Genomic DNA, 19,004 nt, shown 5'->3' on the forward strand with positions numbered 1-19,004 from the left:
TAGTGGCATTAATTTTGCCTCTTACCACTACACTTGAACTGTTCACATGAATTCACTTCCATGATTATTAACATTCCAAACCTCTGAGCAACTCACAAACACCCACTTTAAAAAAACAACAAAAAAAACAACATCCCTATCACAAAATGTTTCCTTCCTTCCTCCTTTCCAAGCCCTCAAACATGAATTAGGCAAAGAAGCAGTGATTGCAGATTATATATTTCCTCTATGTTCCACAAGGACTATGCACTTGTCATAATAATAAAGGGAAGGGTAACCACCTTTCTGTATACAGTGCTATAAAATCCCTCCTGGCCAGAGGCAAAACCCTTTCTCCTGTAAAGGGTTAAGAAGCCAAGATAACCTTGCTGGCACCTGACCAAAATGACCAATGAGGAGACAAGATACTTTCAAAGCTGGGGTGGGGGGAGGAACGAAGGGTCTGTCTGTCTGTGTGATGCTTTTGCTGGGAACAGATCAGGAATGCAGTCTCAGAACTTCTGTTAGTTAGTAAGTAATCTAGCTAGAAATGCGTTAGATTTCCTTTTGTTTAATGGCTGGTAAAATAAGCTGTGCTGAATGGAATCTATATTCCTGTTTTTGTGTCTTTTTGTAACTTAAGGTTTTGCCTAGAGGGATGCTCTATGTTTTGAATCGGATTACCCTGTAAGGTATTTACCATTCTGATTTTACAGAGGTGATTCTTTTATCTTTTCTTTAATTAAAAGTCTTCTTTTAAGAACCCGATTGATTTTTTCATTGTTCTTAAGATCCAAGGGTTTGGGTCTGTGTTCACCTGTACAAATTGGTGAGAATTCTTATCAAGCCTTCCCCAGGAAAGGGGGTGTAGGGCTTGGGGGAAGATGTCTCCAAGTGGGCTCTTTCCCTGTTCTTTGTTTAACACGCTTGGTGGTGGCAGCATATAGTTCAAGGACAAGGTAAAGTTTGTACCTGGGGGAAGTTTTTAACCTAAGCTGGTAAGAATAATCTTAGGGGGTCTTTCATGCAGGTCCCCACATCTGTACCCTAGAGTTCAGAGCGGGTAAGAAACCTTGACAGCACTATAATACAGAAGATGAAGCCTGCAGATAGAGTTCCCAACCCTCCAGGATTGTCCTGCGGCCTCCAGGAATTAAAGATTAATTTTTAATTAAAGTTTATGTCATGTGACAAAACCTCCAGGTTGGCAACCCTACCTGCAGGAGCTGGACATAAGGTACTAAATTGCTGCCAGGCGTAGATCTCCCTTCTACAAGATATTAGGGAGAGAGAGTTTTCCTGCCACTTTCAGAGTGCAAAACAAGATATCTGTTTACACAGATCTTCCTGCATTAGAAGCAGCTAGTTTTAGGCTAGAAAGCCCCGATTCCCTTTAAGTATTTCCCTGTAAGGAGAATCCCTAAGGAGGCAATCTAGCTCATCAAGGCTGCAGAAGAGATCATCAGTCAGGACAATGCAGATACTTCAATTAGTTTATTTTGGTGTTTAGATGCCATGGGGATTAGTAATTATATTTCTTTACATCACTAGTCCTGGAATTGGCAACCATTTTAAAGATACAAGGTCTTGTGATTAGCTGAGCTAGACATACTTACCTTATCCCACTGGAGCTGAAAATCCAGGTTTTCCAACAGCATGAAGCACTTGTTTCTACCTCAGACTGTGATTTTTAGGGACTCTTAGATGACAGAAAAGCTGCTTTCAAAAAGTTTATAAAAAATGGAAATGAGTAAGTGTTTTCCCCCTTTGTAGCCTGATTTCCCTTAAAAAGGAAAGTTACTTGCAGGCAGAAGGCTATGAATTACAGTACCAGTACATTAACAAAAAGCCTAAAGTAGCTCTTTTGTATCTTACTTATGCCACACTTTCTATGTCTCTGAGACATTCAGGTCATCCTGACAACTCCTCATGAATAACATGGGTCATGCCCATAAAGCCTGTGTACTACCACTATACACCTAGAGGAAAACAGTATGTGGTGGAAAGATTTTAGCAACACAGCTGGGAAGACCACACTCCTCATGAGTTGTGCTATTTTTCTGTAGCTTTCTATTTATTTTCTAAAAGCAGCTGACACTTCTATGTATTCTGAATGCTAAGAGTCCTAAGGAGATTAATTAGTGGGTGGAGTGCAGATAAGGCAGCCAAAGGCAGATGATAAATATCACATGGATATCTCTACCACATGCGTATACAGGGCCTATTGGGAGGGTGGGGGGTGGGAGGTGTGTGTGTGCGCACACCTGGGAATAGAATAATAGCACTAAAACTCAGGGATAACTGAGTCAACATTATTTAAAATTTTATTGTAAAAAGTGAATTTTATTGTAAGAGAGCACTCCCCAGTAGGAACATTTCTAAAGGCCCAATAGCTGTAGTTAAACTTCTAAAGAATCTGGTCATTTTTCACATGACTATCTATAGCTTCTGAGCACATGGACTTTTTAAGGCAATGTCTACACTACCAAATCACGTAGACTTAACTTACATCAGCATACAGTCACCGTAGTTATTAAATATCACTTGTGTGCGCCCGCGTGCACTTCGCTTTGTGTTAGCGGTGCGCGTCCTCACCAGAAACGCTTGTATCGACTGTATTATCAGTGTTGGGCATTGTGGGACGAATCCTGAAAGCCAGTAACAATTGATGTAAGCAACGCAGTATGTAAACTGAACAGTGAGTCGACCTAATTACATTGACTCTACGCTGCTCCTCGGGGGGAAGTGGTGTTACTAAATCAGCACAGAAAAGGACTTAAGTCAGCGGGAGCCAAATTTAAGTAAAGACACTTCAACAGCAAGATTGATGCAAGCCAGTTTACACTGACCTAACCCAGTAGTGTAGACTAAGGACTAAGATTTGGCTCTGCTATTACTAGTGGGGGCAGAGAACATACCTATGAGCAGCAGCATAGGGTGGGGTGTGATTGCAGAAAGGAGGAACGAAAGTCTCATTACTTCTGTCCTTGCTTCCCCCTTCCCCCTTCTAAAAGAGAAATAAAGGGGATTACGAGAGAATACAAAGCTACTTTCTGCCTCTCACCCTCCCAATGAGATTCAAGGATGAGAGAAGTTCCCACAGTCAGGGGTTGGAAGGGAGAAGGTTCCCACTCTCCTGCATCCAAGAGGATGGAGAGGAGCCCCTCTTTGCTTCCAGCAATGGAAGTTGGGTGGCTTAGACCAACTTCCAAATTATTTAATCCCTACTAGATAGGTGTGATGTTGCACTCCATATGTTTATGGAAATATGCTTTGACTGTGAATATAATGTAACTGGAATATGCTTTAGGCAAAAGGTCTCTTGTAAGGTATCATTACCAGACTTGTAATCTACTAAGTGTGTTCATACTATTTGTATGAATGTATCATTCTTGTATCTGAAGTGAGAAATATGAAGTATTTCTCTGAAGTCTTATTGCAATTATACAGAGTGTGGGCCATTAATGGTGGTTTAGAATCTTGATGGCTCCCATTGACTAGGACAATTAGTTGTAAGTGGCTCTGTTTACCTGCAAGCCTTCCTGTGTTCCTGAGAGTCAGACTGGGAAGAATGGAGGCTTGGGGTCTCACAAGACATGCGACCATGTCACCTGGTATTGGAATCCATCTTAAATCTGGTGCTTTTCCATTTAGAAGGAGGGGTGGGAACCCAGAGACACAAAAGATTCCCGCCTTGTGACAAAGATATAAAAGGGGGTGGAACAGAACAAAGGGGGCTGCCAGTCATAAGAAACTCCTAGTTACCACCTGAGCTGGAACTAACAAGAACTGTACCGGGGAAAGGATTGGGCCCAGACTAGGAAGGAGTCTAGTCTGTGAAAGAAGCTTATTGGAACACCTCTGAGAGTGAGATATTATCTGTAATCAGTTTCTTAATGTATTAGACTTAGACTTGCGTGTTTTGTTTTATTTTGCTTGGTAACTTACTTTGTTCTGTCTATTATTTAAAACCACTTAAATCCTACTTCTTATACTTAATAAAATCACTTTTGTTTATTAGTAAACTCAGAGCAAGCGATTAATACCTGGGGGAACAAACAGCTGTGCATCTCTATCAGTGTTATAGAGGGCAGACAATTGCGGCATTTACCCTCTATAAGCTTTATATAGAGTAAAACTAACTTATTTAGGGTTTGAATCCCATTGGGAGCTGGGTGTCTGGGTGCTGGAGATCAGTGACTTGCTGAGGAGTTTTTGGTTAAAGCCTGCAGCTTTGGGGGTGTGGACCAGACCTGGGTCTGTGTTGCAACAGGCTAGCATGTCTGACTCAACAAGGCAGGGTTCTGGAGTCCCAAGCTGACAAAGAAAACAGGATTGGGGTAGTTTCAGCACATCAGGTGACCGTCCCAAGGGGGGGGGGGGTCTCTGTGACCAAATCCATCACAACAGGTATGGAAATAGTGTACAATAGGCATCTCATCACGTGCTGCCCATAGACTCAGTTATCTCCTACCTTACCCACTTCTTTCTGGATAGTACAAAATACTTAGAAATTCAAGAACACATTGCCTCTGGAGCAGCTCAAATTCTGTCTCAACTGCCCTGTGAGGTATGCAAGTAACCTCATTTACGGAAAAAGAAACAGACATCAAGTAAAACTACTTGCTTTAGGTCACACAGAAAGGCTTCAGCAAAGCTGCGAACTGAACCCCAGTTGACATCAACCACAAGGCCATTCTTTCCCATCCAGTCTAGCTATTTCCAGGGTTTCCCTGCACCAATCTGTCTCAGACACTAGCTCTCCATGATAAGGGTCACCACCACCTTCCTTAAAATCAGCAAGGTTAGCAAGCCACAAATTTCCCAGCAGTCAGAACAATGTATAAAGATGCGGTGATGAAAAGTGTCCGTATTACTTGTGTGACTGAATTTCTCTGGCCAATTTTGTACTATGACCTGCCTGAATGCTCAGTGCCAAATCAGAGGAAGCTACAGAACTCAGCACGTGAGATAAAGCCATGGCAGAAATAAGTCAGCCTTACATACACAGCTTTAAAGGAGTTAAAGTAACGATGGTTGGGCCATCAAGTAGCAGGAGAATTTACCTCGCTGGCTCCATCCATGCTAGGATGTTTTACTCTTCCCAAGGCTAAACCTGGGATCAAAGAAGATTTACAAAACCACACAGACCCTAGAAAAGGGAGGCATTATTTTTGGGTGAACGGAAAGAGACTGGCCAGGATGTATCAGTGAAAAGACCGACAGTCAGAGACAGGGAGAAGGCTGCAAGCATGTAGGCTGTTTCTCCCAACTCAGAGATGTAGAATAATGACAAACCTGCCTGAGATTGGCATAGAGATTAAGTTTAGGTAACGGAATATACTTGTAGGTCTGTTATTTTAAAATCCACCTCTAAGTGCTGTGTACATTTTGTTATTTGTTTTTTTAAATGCTCCCAAATTCTCAGAAAATCTGTGCTAGATCTTCTAGATCCAGGCTACCCAAGAAATATTCAATCTCTAAGCCAGAACACCAGTGACTCTTGTGTATTAGATTCCTCTTCCCTGTAAGGTATCTGAGTACAGTCTAGATTTGACAAGCCAGAGAATCTTCAGGAGAGAGGTGCCATAATATGATGATTTAGAAGTTCTTGGAGGGCTATGACTGTGGCTGATGAGAGGCCTACCCACCCCAACTTCTGCACCATTTTAATGGCAAGTTTCATTGTAGGCTGACTGGGTGAGACATCTCAATACCTGCCTGTTTAGATTTTCTTGGTAAGTTTAATATCAGGATACTTGTTCTTTTAGCAGAATCTTACATCAAAAAAGATTCTGCAGGAGGGCAGAAGGACATTTTCCTAAAAACACAAACACCACAGGAGAATTGTGAAATAGTCTTGCACACACCTGAGTTATACTGTGGTAACTGAGTGACTCCAAATAGACCTATGAAATTATTTATACCCCTCAAGGGTTCTGAGAACTTGTTCTTGCAGTTGCTGTGATGGTGTTATAGTTCCAAGAGGTGTTTAGACATTCATTTCAATTTCCTGTATTCACGTATGATGAATATGACGAGTTTTATTTAACTCTGGCCCACACAAGAGGCCCTTTTATATGTTCTTTAGAAATTTTCCATTTCAGCACAAAGGCACAAGGAATTTTAGAGATCCTTAATTGTAAAATTAATGTATTCCCTCGGTCCACTGTGAAGCATAGGTACCTTTGACCACCTAGGAAAAACACACTGGATAAGAGAATACATAGCAATACAGCAATAAGTGCTAGCCTTCCACTCTAGGAAATAGCTAGAGAATATGACAGGGAGGGACAGCATGAAGGGGAAGGGGGGGAAAAACAGAAAATATCTTGCTTCATATATGTCACACAATTTAGAGAAACATCAGCTATTGCTAATGACTGAAATATTGTGTCCAAGCATGTTCCGTAGATGTTTGAAGTTTCAGCAGAACAAAAATGAAGCTTCCATCCTACATGATCCCTTAGTGTACATTACATTGCAGTTAAAAACCTGCAACTAGCCCATGCCAGATGACTTGGGTTCAAGCTAAGGGGCTGTTTCACTGCGGTGTGGACATTCATGCTCTGGCTGGACTCTGGGCTCGAGATCCCTGTGAGATTGGAGGTTCCGAGAGCTCGGGCTGCATCCTGGCCCCAAAGGACTACACTGCAATGAAATAGCCCCTTAGGCTGAACCCCCCTGGTTCAAGTCAGCCGGGTACAGGCCAGCTGTGTCTAATTGTAGTGTAGACATACCCTTAGTGATCCCAGCAGAAATACAGCTGCTACTGTTCGAATAATTTACATGAGGGAGATTAATGAATTTTCTTATTTCAGTGAAGAACATGTAAAGTATTTTAATTCATAAATCGGGAAGTTTTAATATGCTCATAGTTACATTACCTTATCCACATTACAGACATCTATAGTGTCAAAAAATATTAAAACACATTATCAAGGTTGCAAAGTCAAGCACTCAAAATTTCAGAAATGCCAGAAATAAAGTTGTCCATGCAACCCTAAGTCGGCTCCCTTGTGCATATGCATTATGATGGTCTTTAAATCACATAATTTTTAAAAGAAGTATAGTTGGATAAATAGTAGCTTCCCACTTTTTAAAGAAACAAATGGAAAAAAACCCAAGTGCTATCATGTGGAACCATACTGATGCCTAAATTTGGTTCATCAGCAGGGTCCAGATCCTCAAATGCATAGCACAGATCTCTACCACTCAATTTAATGATGTAACTAGTAGCTTTAGTAGGCGGTTTTCCTCTATGTGGACAAGCCACTAGAAAGGGATGATATACTGTCAGTGGGTTTTACAGCTACGTACTGACAGAGGAAAGAAGAGACTAAGAACCTTGAACTGGACCCAGGAGCCACAGAGGAGAGTGTGTTCAGACATCTTTCTGCCCCCTGCCATATACCTCAGCTCACCCACTTACTCACCTTCCCCTCCTCTGAATGCCTCCGCCGCCACACTCCCTGCATTTGAGACATGCGGTTTCTTCCTCCTCTGACTGGGCACCAGTAGCAGGTGCACTGAGAACACAGGAGCAATAGTCTCCCTGCTCTCAGTGCCTATCCCCAGATAAGTACTCTCTGGCTGCCAGGAAGAGTCCTGCTCACCCCAGGTTGGAGCATGCCTGGTGCTGAGTGAATATTTAGGGATCTAACTAACAAGCCTCTCCCGTGCATGTACAAACTGCAATTTTTCAGAGGCATACAACTTGACCAGATTTGGGGGAAATTTACACAGGGATAGCAGCAAAAGGCATACCTGACACTAGCGCTGCCTCCCTACCAAGTCTAGGGTCCCTGCAGATTTCCCTCAGCAAAGCTACTTTACTCTTAAGCCACTCCCAGCCTCTGGCAGCTAGCTCCTCTCTTTTGTGTGATCCAGGCTGGTTTCCACAGAGGTTAACAGGCCCCAGTTATTTCTGGGCCTTGCTTGGAATCCATGGCTGTCTAACTAAGCCACTCACCTGCCCCTCTGAGGCCCTGGACAGGCAGTATATCCTATAAAACAAAACAATGGTGAGATGAACAAGTCACTGCCAGGTGTGACTGTAACAAAATAACTAACTCTTTCCCTATGAAGGTAGCATTCCTGATGAAGTACATAACCAAAAATCTGTGTTTATTCCTCCAGCCATGACCTTTCTTTGGGCACCAACTAGTATTTGCACACACAAACAGACACTGCATTTATACAATGAAATTCAGCATGACAAACCATGGACAAGTTTACTGCCTTGTCACAAGTTCTCATGTGGTTATCTAAACTAGGGCTGTCAATTAAATGCAGTCAACTTTCACGTGATTAACTCAAATTAATAGCAATTAAAAAGTTAATTGTGATTAATTGCAGTTTTAATCACACTGTTAGACAATACCAATTGAAATTTATTAAATATTTTGGATGTTTTCCACATTTTCAAATATATTGATTTGACTTACAGCACAGAATACAAAGTGTACAGTGCTCACTTTATATTTATTTTTCATTATAAATTTTTGCACTGTATAAAAATAAAAAATAGTATTTTTTGATTCACTTAATACAAGTACTGTAGTGCAAAATCTTTATCATGGAAGTTAAATTTACAAATGTAGATTTATTTTTTTGTTACATAACTGCATTCAAAAACAAAACTATCTAAAAATTTAGAGCCTACAAATCCACTCAGTCCTACTTCTTGTTCAGACAATCGCTTAGACAAACAAGTTTGTATACATTTACACGAGGTAATGCATGGCATTGTTGTAGTCAGTGTTGCAAGATATTTATGTGCCAGATTTGCTAAAGATTCATACATCCCTTCATGCTAAAACCACCATTCCAGAGGACATGCGTCCATGCTGATGGTGGGTTCTGCTCAATAATGATCCAAAGCCGTGCAGACCAACGCATGTTCATTTTTATCATCTGAGTCAGATGCCACCAACAGAAGGTTGATTTTCTTTTCTGGTGTTTTGGGTTCTGTAGTTTCTGCATCAGAGTGTTACTCTTAAGAATTCTTAAAGCGTGGTCCACACCTCATCCCTCTCAGATTTTGGAAGGCACTTCAGATTCTTAAGTTTTGGGTTGAGTGCTGTACCTGTCTTTAGAAATCTCACATTGGTACCTTCTTTGCCTTTTGTCAAATCTGCAGTGGAAGTGTTCTTAAAATGAACAACATGCTGGGTCATCATCCAAGACTGCTATAACATGAAATATATGGTAGAATGCGGGTAAAACACAGAGCAGGAGACTTACAGTTCTCCCCCAAGAAGTTCAGTCACAAACTTAATTAATGTATTATTTGTTTAATGAGTGTCATCAGCATGGAAGCATGTCTTCTGGTATGGTGGCCGAAGCATGAAGGGGCATACGAATGTTTAGCATACCTGGCATGTAAATACCTTACAATGCTGGCTACAAAAGTATCATGTGAATGTCTGTTCTCACTTTCAGTTGGCGTTGTAAATAAGAAGCGGGCAGCGTTATCTCCCCTAAATGTATACAAACCTGTTTGAGTGATTGCCTGAACAAGAAGTAGGACTGAGTGGACTTGTAGGCTCTGAAGTTTTACATTGTTTTGTTTTTTGAGTGCAGTTATGTAACAAAAAAATAAATCTACATTTGTAAATTCAACTTCCATGATAAAGATTTTGCACTACAGTACTTGTATTAAGTGAATCAAAAAATACTATTTTTTATTTTTATACAGTGCAAAAATTTATAATGAAAAATAAATAAAGTGAGCACTGTACACTTTATATTCTGTGCTGTAATTCAAATCAATATATTTGAAAATGTGGAAAACATCCAAACATTCATATAAATAGTATTCTATTGTTGCTTAACAGTGCGATTAATCGTAATTAATTTTTTTAATTGCTTGACAGCCCGAAGCCAAACAAAAGCAAAAGTATTCCATGCTAATTTGTCACCACTGAACAACAATGAATTCACAAAGAGACTAAACAACAAGCCAAGCAAGTTTTGGGAAGTTCTTCAATTGTACCAGGTATCCCAGGACACCATTTGTTTGGCCATAGGGTCTACTGATGATCACTGCCAGAACATGAACACACAACCATCATTATAACCCCTTCTGCTAAAGGTTGTATTAAAAAGCTAAATTATTAAAAACTACACCAAGAACTACAGTTAGTAGAATGTTCCACTTATACCAAAAGCAGCAAGGAAATCCACAACTGAAGGTTGTTTACCATATTTCCTCCCATAGGAAGGTCCAACAGGGTGCATTACGTCTTTAACGGGGTGCCCCCTCAGGTATGTCCACACAGCATTTTGGAGCCTGCAGGAGTGATTCTGGTTAGCAGGACTCATGCTAGCACTCTAAATACAGCCATGTAGACAGCACTTTGGGCTGGACCTTAGCCTCTGAAGCCCATCCCCCTCCTTGGGCTATTTTTAGTACTCTAGCGCAGGCTTCACTAACACAAGTCTGTCGACCTGAGCTGGAAGGCTTGTTCCTGCAGGCTCCAAAATGCCTGTGTTGACGTACCCTTTGTGTCTAATTATTGGAAGACATATGGTAAACTTCACCTTCAGTTGTTAATTTCCTTGCTATTTCTGCATGGTCTTCTAAATGTAATTTAGACTGTGGATTTTTACATCCAGATAATTAAAAGCCACACGTCAAGAACCAAGTCTACATGCTGAATACTTCAGGCAAATTACATGAATACTTCCCTATGCCCCCCCTCCCCCCAAACAAATGAATGTATGATGAATCAATATTAATCCATACGGGCAACTAATATCCTGCAAAAAAAGTAGGATCAGCAGATCGAGGGACGTGATCGTTCCCCTCTATTCGACATTGGTGAGGCCTCATCTGGAGTACTGTGTCCAGTTTTGGGCCCCACACTACAAGAAGGATGTGGAAAAACTGGAAAGAGTCCAGCAGAGGACAACAAAAATGATTAGGGGGCTGGAACATGACTTCTGAGGAGAGGCTGAGGGAACTGGGATTGTTTAGTCTGCGGAAGAGAAGAATGTGGGGGGATTTGATAGCTGCTTTCAACTACCTGAAGGGGGTTCCAAAGAGGATGGAACTAGACTGTTCTCTGTGGTACCAGATGACAGAACAAGGAGTAATGGTCTCAAGTTGCAGTGGGGGAGGTTTAGGTTGGCTATTAGGAAAAACTTTTTCACTCGGAGGGTGGTGAAACACTGGAATGGGTTACCTAGGGAAGTGGTGGAATCTCCTTCCTTAGAGGTTTTCAAGGTCAGGCTTGACAAAGCCCTGGCTGGGATGATTTAGTTGGGGATTGGTCCTGCTTTGAGCAGGGGGTTGGACTAGATGACCTCCTCAGGTCCCTTCCAACCCTGATATTCTATGATTCCCCCCCCCTTAAAAAAACAAACAAAACAAAACATTGTAGCAATCAAAAGCCGCCTTGGAGATAGTCCCAGTTACCTTCCTTAAAATACAAGAAAATTTCAGTTTGTTAGGCAGTTAGTTATATTTCAGCCTGCAGGAAACTTACTAAATTCCTTGAAAAATAATGTTTTCTGATTTTTACAAGTATACTTTGATTGCATATCATCAGGTTTTTCTTCACTGTATTGTAGAGAGAGTTCACAGCATTACAAAAAAAACACTAAGCATGTATGTATCAAAAAATTAATAATTCTTCCAAATTATATTAAAATAAGCTATTCCTTCCTTGCACAGTATAAGAAATGTTTTGATTTGATACAATTCTAATAATTGCACCAAAGATTCTCAAGCCAGAAATAATGCCACTAAACAGCCTTTACTGGTATAGAACTTGTACTCCAGCAGTTTTCAATTTAAACAATCTGTACATTACAGTCCTCCAAGTCCGTCATGTCAGTGCCCAGTTTCATTACCACCTCCACTGCAAAACTGTCTAGGACAAATCTGTTAAAATCTTTCCTACTAAAATCAAAGACTCTGAAAAATGTTCAGGTTTAAGTTTGAGAAATTTTACAGCTGTGGAAACCACAGTTCCAGCTGAATTCTGGAGCACGTTTACTCTAAAACCACACATTAAACTACCCCCAAAAGTAATGAACTAATTATAATTTCTGCATAATGGAAATACCAATGACTAATATTCCAATGCTTCCCATTAGAGATTATAATAGGTTTTAAGGTCTTATGTACAAATCTATTTATCATTTAAATATTTTCAGAATGTATAAGTTACACCATTGACAATTTAACAAATGTTCTCTCAGACAGTTTCAAGTCATCCAAAAAACTCAAACCTTTTGGAATTACTATTCAAGTACTTTAAAAAGAGCTGCCTGCATTCTGATGTGAAAGTATATGCAAACATCCAAAAGTATTGGGGTGGGAGTGGAGCCTTGCGTTGTGAAACCACTTTTTATTCAATCTGACCTGCAGTTAATGAAAAAGTAAAAAACCACTAGTTCCTCACCAGAGTATTGCTCTTCTTAATATCTTCTAATCGCTCCAACACTGAAGTCAGGTTTGGGTCATCTGATTCCACAAACCATATTGGTGATGAAGAAGGATAAGACTCCTGTAATAGAAATGACAGTTAAACATCCATACCAATAGTTAAGTAATACAATATTAGAGTCAGACTAACTTAAATTGTTAGATTATGTAGTAGCATTGATGCTTTTACCTCAGATTTACTTTAAGAAAAAATTAACTTTTCCCCAGCCTCTCTACCTCAACTTGTTATTCAAGCTTTTTCCTGCCACTTTAAATTTTCAGCCTATTTTCCTCTCAGTCCAACAATGGACCTACATAAGATTGAAGTTTAAAAGTAATTTTCCTTCACTTCTGAAGTTTAAGTCTGGAGGCAGTGGACACCACAGAAAGTCAATGAACCTAGTACAGTCAGAGTCATCACAACATATTACAAGCTAGAGCTATATTTTGAAGGACAAGAGTCAGACATATCTACATCCCAACTTCGTGTTTGTCAACAAAGTTTTAGACTCACTCAAGTATGTGAAACAAAAACACGAAAGCATTTGGTACCTATTCACAATCCTGACAGCACCACAGAAGAGGCACCAACATTTAACCTCGGAACAAGTTTCTCCTAACTGGTTTGGCAGCGTGCTCTAGGAGTACATGAGTAAGTAATTCATAAGTAAGTAATGTCCCCATTATGTCCTCCAAGACCAGGACTTTAAGAGGCACCAATTTTATCTATGCTTCTGCTACTGTGGGCTTGTGAAAGTTCCTTCAGAGTTTAAAGACTGCCTCCTGGAGAGCAGGGTCTCAAAAACTTTCTACTTCAAGGCTGCTTTCAAGGTACCACTATGACCCAAAAAGGGTTTTAAATTTGTTTTGTTTGATAACAAAATGCCAAATATTTATAAGTTAGTTAGAATAAAAAGAATTTTGTACAATCATAAAGCAAGTCTTTTATGCTATTTAGAAGCTGCCAAAGCTAACTCAAAGTTTTCAAGTAGCGTAGCAGTTTTATAAGACAAGTCTACCACTCCATCCTCCACTTACTTAACATTCAATATTCCTACAAATTGTTTTTGCAGCTTTTTAGGTAATTCTCAGAATCTTCAGAAGAAGCCTGCTGTGAGTTACTGAATAATCCTGGTAGTTAGGATCAAAAGGCCATCTGTCCTAGCATAGATGGGTCAGTAAGAGGACCCTCTTCAGCTTTGTGCACTCCCCACAAAACAGAGGCACAATTAAGGTTATGTCTATACTACACACCTTTTAGTGACACAGCTGTGCTGCTACAGCCGTGCTGCTAAAAAGCGTGCAGTGTAACCGCTGTTTGTCATTGGGAGAGAGCTCTCCCGCCAACAAAAAACTTCCACCCCCAATGAGCGGTGGTAGCTTTGTAGACAGGAGAGCTGTCCTGCCAACAAAGTGCTGTTCACATGGGTGCTTTTTGTCAGTAAAACTTTTGTCATCCAGGGTGGGGTGTTTTTTTCCACACCCCTGAATGACAAAAGTTTTACTGATGCAAGTCCAGTGTAGACAAAGCCATAGACTGATATTGCCATGGTCTGCCAAGCCCAAAGCAAGACAGCATCTTATAGCAGATGTAGTGTTGGAATGAGGAGAGAAGGCAGGTGCAAGAAACTCCAAGAGGTATATAAATGCTATACACTATACAGCACATATCACGGCATTCTACCTGCCTCTAACCCTGTGGACATATACTATGCTTAGGCAAATGCACCTTCAGTAAACTTCCGTTATCTCCCACGTATTCCAGAAAAAAACAGGGCCACAGCTGAACCTCATAGTAAACAAATAAATCAAAGAACAAAGTATGTTTTGAGATGCTATCTTCACTTACACAACTGTAGTTTAATTTTAAATTTAGAATATTTTTGAAGTGTATTTGCATTTGTAAGAGTAATGAAATATTAAGGCCTCACTTCAACCCTCTGCCATCCTTCAGAAGTCTTTGAGATATGGGGAAATTAGTGGCTCCCCCAGAAAGTGAGACAAATTATGCAAGTCAGTAGTAAACTTTTGCCCACCCATCCCCGTTTACTTGATCATGACCACATGGCTATGCACATCTAAAAACTAAATTGTGCCCAAGAAAATCTCCAGCCTAAGATCTCTGTTGATGGCCAAGTTCCATCTCCTCAGTCAGTCACTGAACTTCACTAGTTTAGACATCCAGACATTGTCATCTGCAACCTCTCTCTGGAATAACATTTGCCATCAACACCACACATCTCCTCCTCTCCTTCCTCCCCCCCCTCCCCCGCCCTGGTTTTGTACAACAAAAAATGAAGGTTTTTTTATTCACTGAAGAGCCATTGGAAACACCACAAAAATCTCTTTTCCAGGCTGTGAGTGCATTGTATCCGCACTATCACTATGCTTAAGTGAAAATTTATTTCACAGCTTACTAACTGCAGTTAACTCCCATTGCTACTGCAAGATTACTGGCTGTTTTAGTGACTAATGAAATTAAGAGTAGTGGTCAAGTGTGTGCTACGACTATGTCCTTACACAGTTTCCTTCTTGTGATATTTATTCTTTGCTTTACAGTACCCTGTAAAAATTCCCAGCACCCTCTAGAAGACATAATTCCTGCCCTTAAAGCTTATGATCTAACGTTATCATTCAGTCATTAAAACCCCAAACAAGGTTTTGAACAAGCTTTGGAAGTGAATATAATGGATAAAAATACTTTGCTAAATCTTCCTACTTAGGGTTAGGCATTTTGATCATTTGCAAAATCACTATGTATTTAAAACAGAAGTGCAGAGTATGTACCGCCAGACTTTGAAATGGAGAAATACAAGCACAGTAGAATTGGCTCTTATTAGCACTAGACTCGCTTCACAGATAACCCTTCTAATTGAAGAAAAATGGATTTTTGCAAGAGGTCATATGGCTAGACAAGGTGCAGCAGGTTTTGGCAATAAAGATAGTGGAGTGCAGAATGCATCCCCAACACCACACAGCAAAAAAAATTCCGACTTCAGTGTTTATAAAGGTCAGTAGATAAGACAAATTAGCAGTAACAAAATTCTACTAGTAACTGACAGGTTTTATAAAACTGAGTTTTACAAGACTCCAGAGAAGCTACTTTTCCCTAAAAGTTTGAATTGCTTAAGGATATAATACAGAAAGACTGTTACATAGTGAGGAGCAGTGTTAAAAATCAGTCATTTTTCACTTTGTTTTCAAGCATGTTGTAAATAAAGCAGAACCCTTGAGATGTCTATCAAGTTTTAGCTCCCAGAAATAGTCAAAAGTGTTTTCCAAGATACAGAAATAATTCTCTGTCCATGGCACCCAGAGCTTGGTTTTTTTTGGGGAGAATGAGCTAAGGCGAAATCAGCCCAACAAGTCTCCAGAAGTAGACTTGTGTTTATTAAATAAGTTGTCCAAAACAGCCAGGTTTGGTTATTCACTTTCTTCCTTTTCTCAAGAGATTTATATTTAGTGGTCATCTTAATTGAAGTAAACTCCATCAAGAATTTGTGGACTTACTGAACCTTCCTAGTTGTATTCTTGCCTTGGTAAAGAGAAGGAAAGATTTTAGAAACACTAAATGCTATTTGAGAGACCAGGATGATATACATGTGATTCCAGCCAGGCAAATGATCTCATGAAAAAGAGACACTGTCAACTTCCATTGAAGCTGAGCATTTGATTAAGTAATTCAATCCAAATCTTAACTATGAATCTCCCTATTTAATTCTCTTCCATAAATAAGAGTGATTAGTTAATTGCCCAGAGTTGTGTCAACCTGCCTTTGGATGCAAAGGGGGATGGGAGGAGACAACATCTTACTCACAGACCATTCTTCCAAATTATGGATTTAGACTCTGTTGAGACAGTAGTTTTCTATTTATATTCTTTCCCTATCATTCTAAAGGCTCTTCTCTCACATCACCATGTGCCCCCAGCAGTACTAAAATATCCAGAACAGAGTTCTTCAGCTTTGTGAGCAAAACTTACCCCTGTCTGGAGGACCCATGTAATACTTTCTGCACCATTTACAATAACCACTGTGTTGGGGAGGAGAAATGACAGCAGGGCAGCCTCCAAGGAGAACACTAGATTTGTGGATCTGGTGGTCCTAATATGTAAGTTGGGTTTAGTGGCTGATAAGATATACAGTATCCTGCACTGGATGATTTTTTCACCTTCTCATCCTCCTTTCCCACTCCAACACTTAACTAACTGGATTTTCTGCAAGTAAAGTAAATCTCACCCTATGTTGGGAAGCATGTTAAGACACAGGCAATATCCAGACCTGTTTCTGTATGGCACGTGTCATTAGGCACTTTTATTTTCTCTTCTATATTCTCAAGCTGTATGTTACATTTTAAAACAAAATGAGTAAATGTGGAAAAAGCAGATTACAGTGACCATATACTAAGCATAGTATTAATGGGAGTTGAACATGCAAAAGGAAAAGGATCTTCAAGTTCAATACCACTCCTATGCAGCCAGTGCATGAGAAAAAACTTAGTGAGTTAATGTGTCAGTTTTTAAACTAATTGTGCGTGCACACACTTACTGTATATTCCAGTTTGGCACATAATCAAGGTATTTAAAGTTGACTCTTGATGGATATATTCACAATTTTAAGTGAGTAACAGCTTTGATAAATAGCATCAAAAGATTCTATAGATGAGCAGATAATAACTATTCTGACACATCATTTGTGTTATACTAGAGATGAGTCACCACCCATTTTGGAATATGGAATATAAACAAGCATTTCAAACATTCAAATCTGTAAATATAAAGAAGCTCACTTGAGATCTGTAATGAAACAAACAGCCATGGTACTTAGGATATGGCAAAAAATTCTATTGTACTCATGGCTTGGGAGGTCATCTGAACTACTCTGCAGAACCAGGGCTTGTAAAATTTACTAGATGACTACACCTACCTACAAGCAGCTGATCTGAGAGGGTTGGTGGGGTTTTTTTTGGTAAGGGGATGGAGGAGTAGGGTTGGGGGTGCGAAAAGGAAGATAAGAAAGAATATCAATGCGGTATAGGGACAACAGCTTCACCTGTGCATCTTTAAATAACTCATTGCCCAATTCTGGCATTTTAGGCAAGCAACCCTTGAATTCAAGAAATACCATTGTACTGATACCCACTATTATAAATATTAATTACCGTTATTTCTCAGGTGGCTGAAGGGTACTTTACGTTGGGCCTTTTGCCACACAATTCAACTGAGATGAGGTTGTATACTGTTCAGATGCAGAGTTACTGTTCACAAAAATGGTTGGTTGTCTTATAGCAGTTCTGCAAGGGAGCAATTTCTTGCTCTACAAATGAGAGCAGGAATTTGTTACAAGTAAAGCCTGCAGGCTTAAATTTGTGTAGCCTTTTTATAAGCCAATCTGTGTACTGTAAAAATTGCTCAGTAACAAGAACACTTGACATACTGAGCAATTACATCACACCAAAAGTGTACTGAGGCCAGAAGACAAAGGCTCAATGTTTACAGCCAACCTAGATACAGTTACCACTCATAGTACCCTTACATTCCGGAGAGCGTTTGTACTAACAAGAGGCCAGATTGTGTTGTCAAAAACCACAAACCTTTGTCTAGCTCCCATGCTATATAAAGCATCCAATAGCTAAACAATATCAAGATAACGGTTAAATCTGGCCCATTAATAAATACCCAGGACACAAGAGGGAAGAGTCCCTAGGAGCTTGCCACTACAACACAATTTTGGAATTGCATGTCTGTTAGTTGGCATAATGGTTCTTCATAAAGCCACCGCACAAGGAAGGATGAGAGGTTACAATGAGATACCACAATTCAGACACTAAGCTTCACATCCTGACATGTGCTTTCCTTACCTTTTGTCAGGGCTCTGACTTCTTAAAGGTAATAGAATATTTTGTAATTTTATAGTTGTTTTTGCAGACTAGCTTGTTCATAGGGTAGACAGATTTGTCATTTGTGTCTAAGCATATACTATTGAAGACAATTTACCCTTAACAAGGATGTTTTTGAACTTGTAATTAGTATATAATTGTTACCTGTTTGACACCATGAGTTACCACTATACATTTTCTCTTTTTTTATGAAGTATGCTGTAGCAGTTATGCACAGCCCAAACTAGACTACTTCCAGAGTACTACAGAATTAAGGTATGTGAAGTCACAGTAAAATACTGTCTTAGTTATGTGTTACCATGGAAGTTTTGATTTAATCACAAACTTCATTATCCCACCCCCTGCAAGCTGTATAGCACAGCGGTGGCCAACCTGAGCCTGAGAAGGAGCCAGAATTTACCAATGTACTTTGCCAAAGAGCCACAGTAATAAATCACCAGCCCAGCCACCCCCGCCCCCAAAATCAGCTCCCACCTTCCAGAGCCTCCTGCCCTCCGGCAGCCTGACCAGTCAGCACGCTCTGTGGGGGAGGGGAAGGAGCAAGGGCCTTGGGGGAAGGGCAAGGGCCTTGGGGGAAGGGGTGGAGTGGGGGCAGAGCCTGGAGCAGACCAGGAGGTTGAGCAGTGAGCACCCCCCAGGCACACTGGAAAGTTAGCATCTGTAGCTCCAGCCTCAGAGTCAGCGCCTATGCA

The 19,004-nt window shown here is 40.3% G+C and overlaps 1 protein-coding gene across 3 annotated transcripts in view; it reads right to left on the reverse strand.

Annotated features, from left to right (window-relative positions):
• The window catches only part of UBE2Q2 (ubiquitin conjugating enzyme E2 Q2), an 80,216-nt gene that overhangs the window by 43,112 nt on the left and 18,100 nt on the right, over window positions 1-19,004 (reverse strand). For all 3 annotated transcript variants that reach the window (XM_073303527.1, XM_073303530.1, XM_073303528.1), the window contains exon 2: window positions 12,393-12,497. In XM_073303527.1, the coding sequence (XP_073159628.1) occupies window positions 12,393-12,497 (105 nt within the window). The remainder of the gene's footprint in view (window positions 1-12,392; window positions 12,498-19,004) is intronic.

Source organism: Lepidochelys kempii, chromosome 10 (assembly GCF_965140265.1).
Source record: "Lepidochelys kempii isolate rLepKem1 chromosome 10, rLepKem1.hap2, whole genome shotgun sequence".
Classification (NCBI taxonomy): domain Eukaryota; kingdom Metazoa; phylum Chordata; order Testudines; family Cheloniidae; genus Lepidochelys; species Lepidochelys kempii.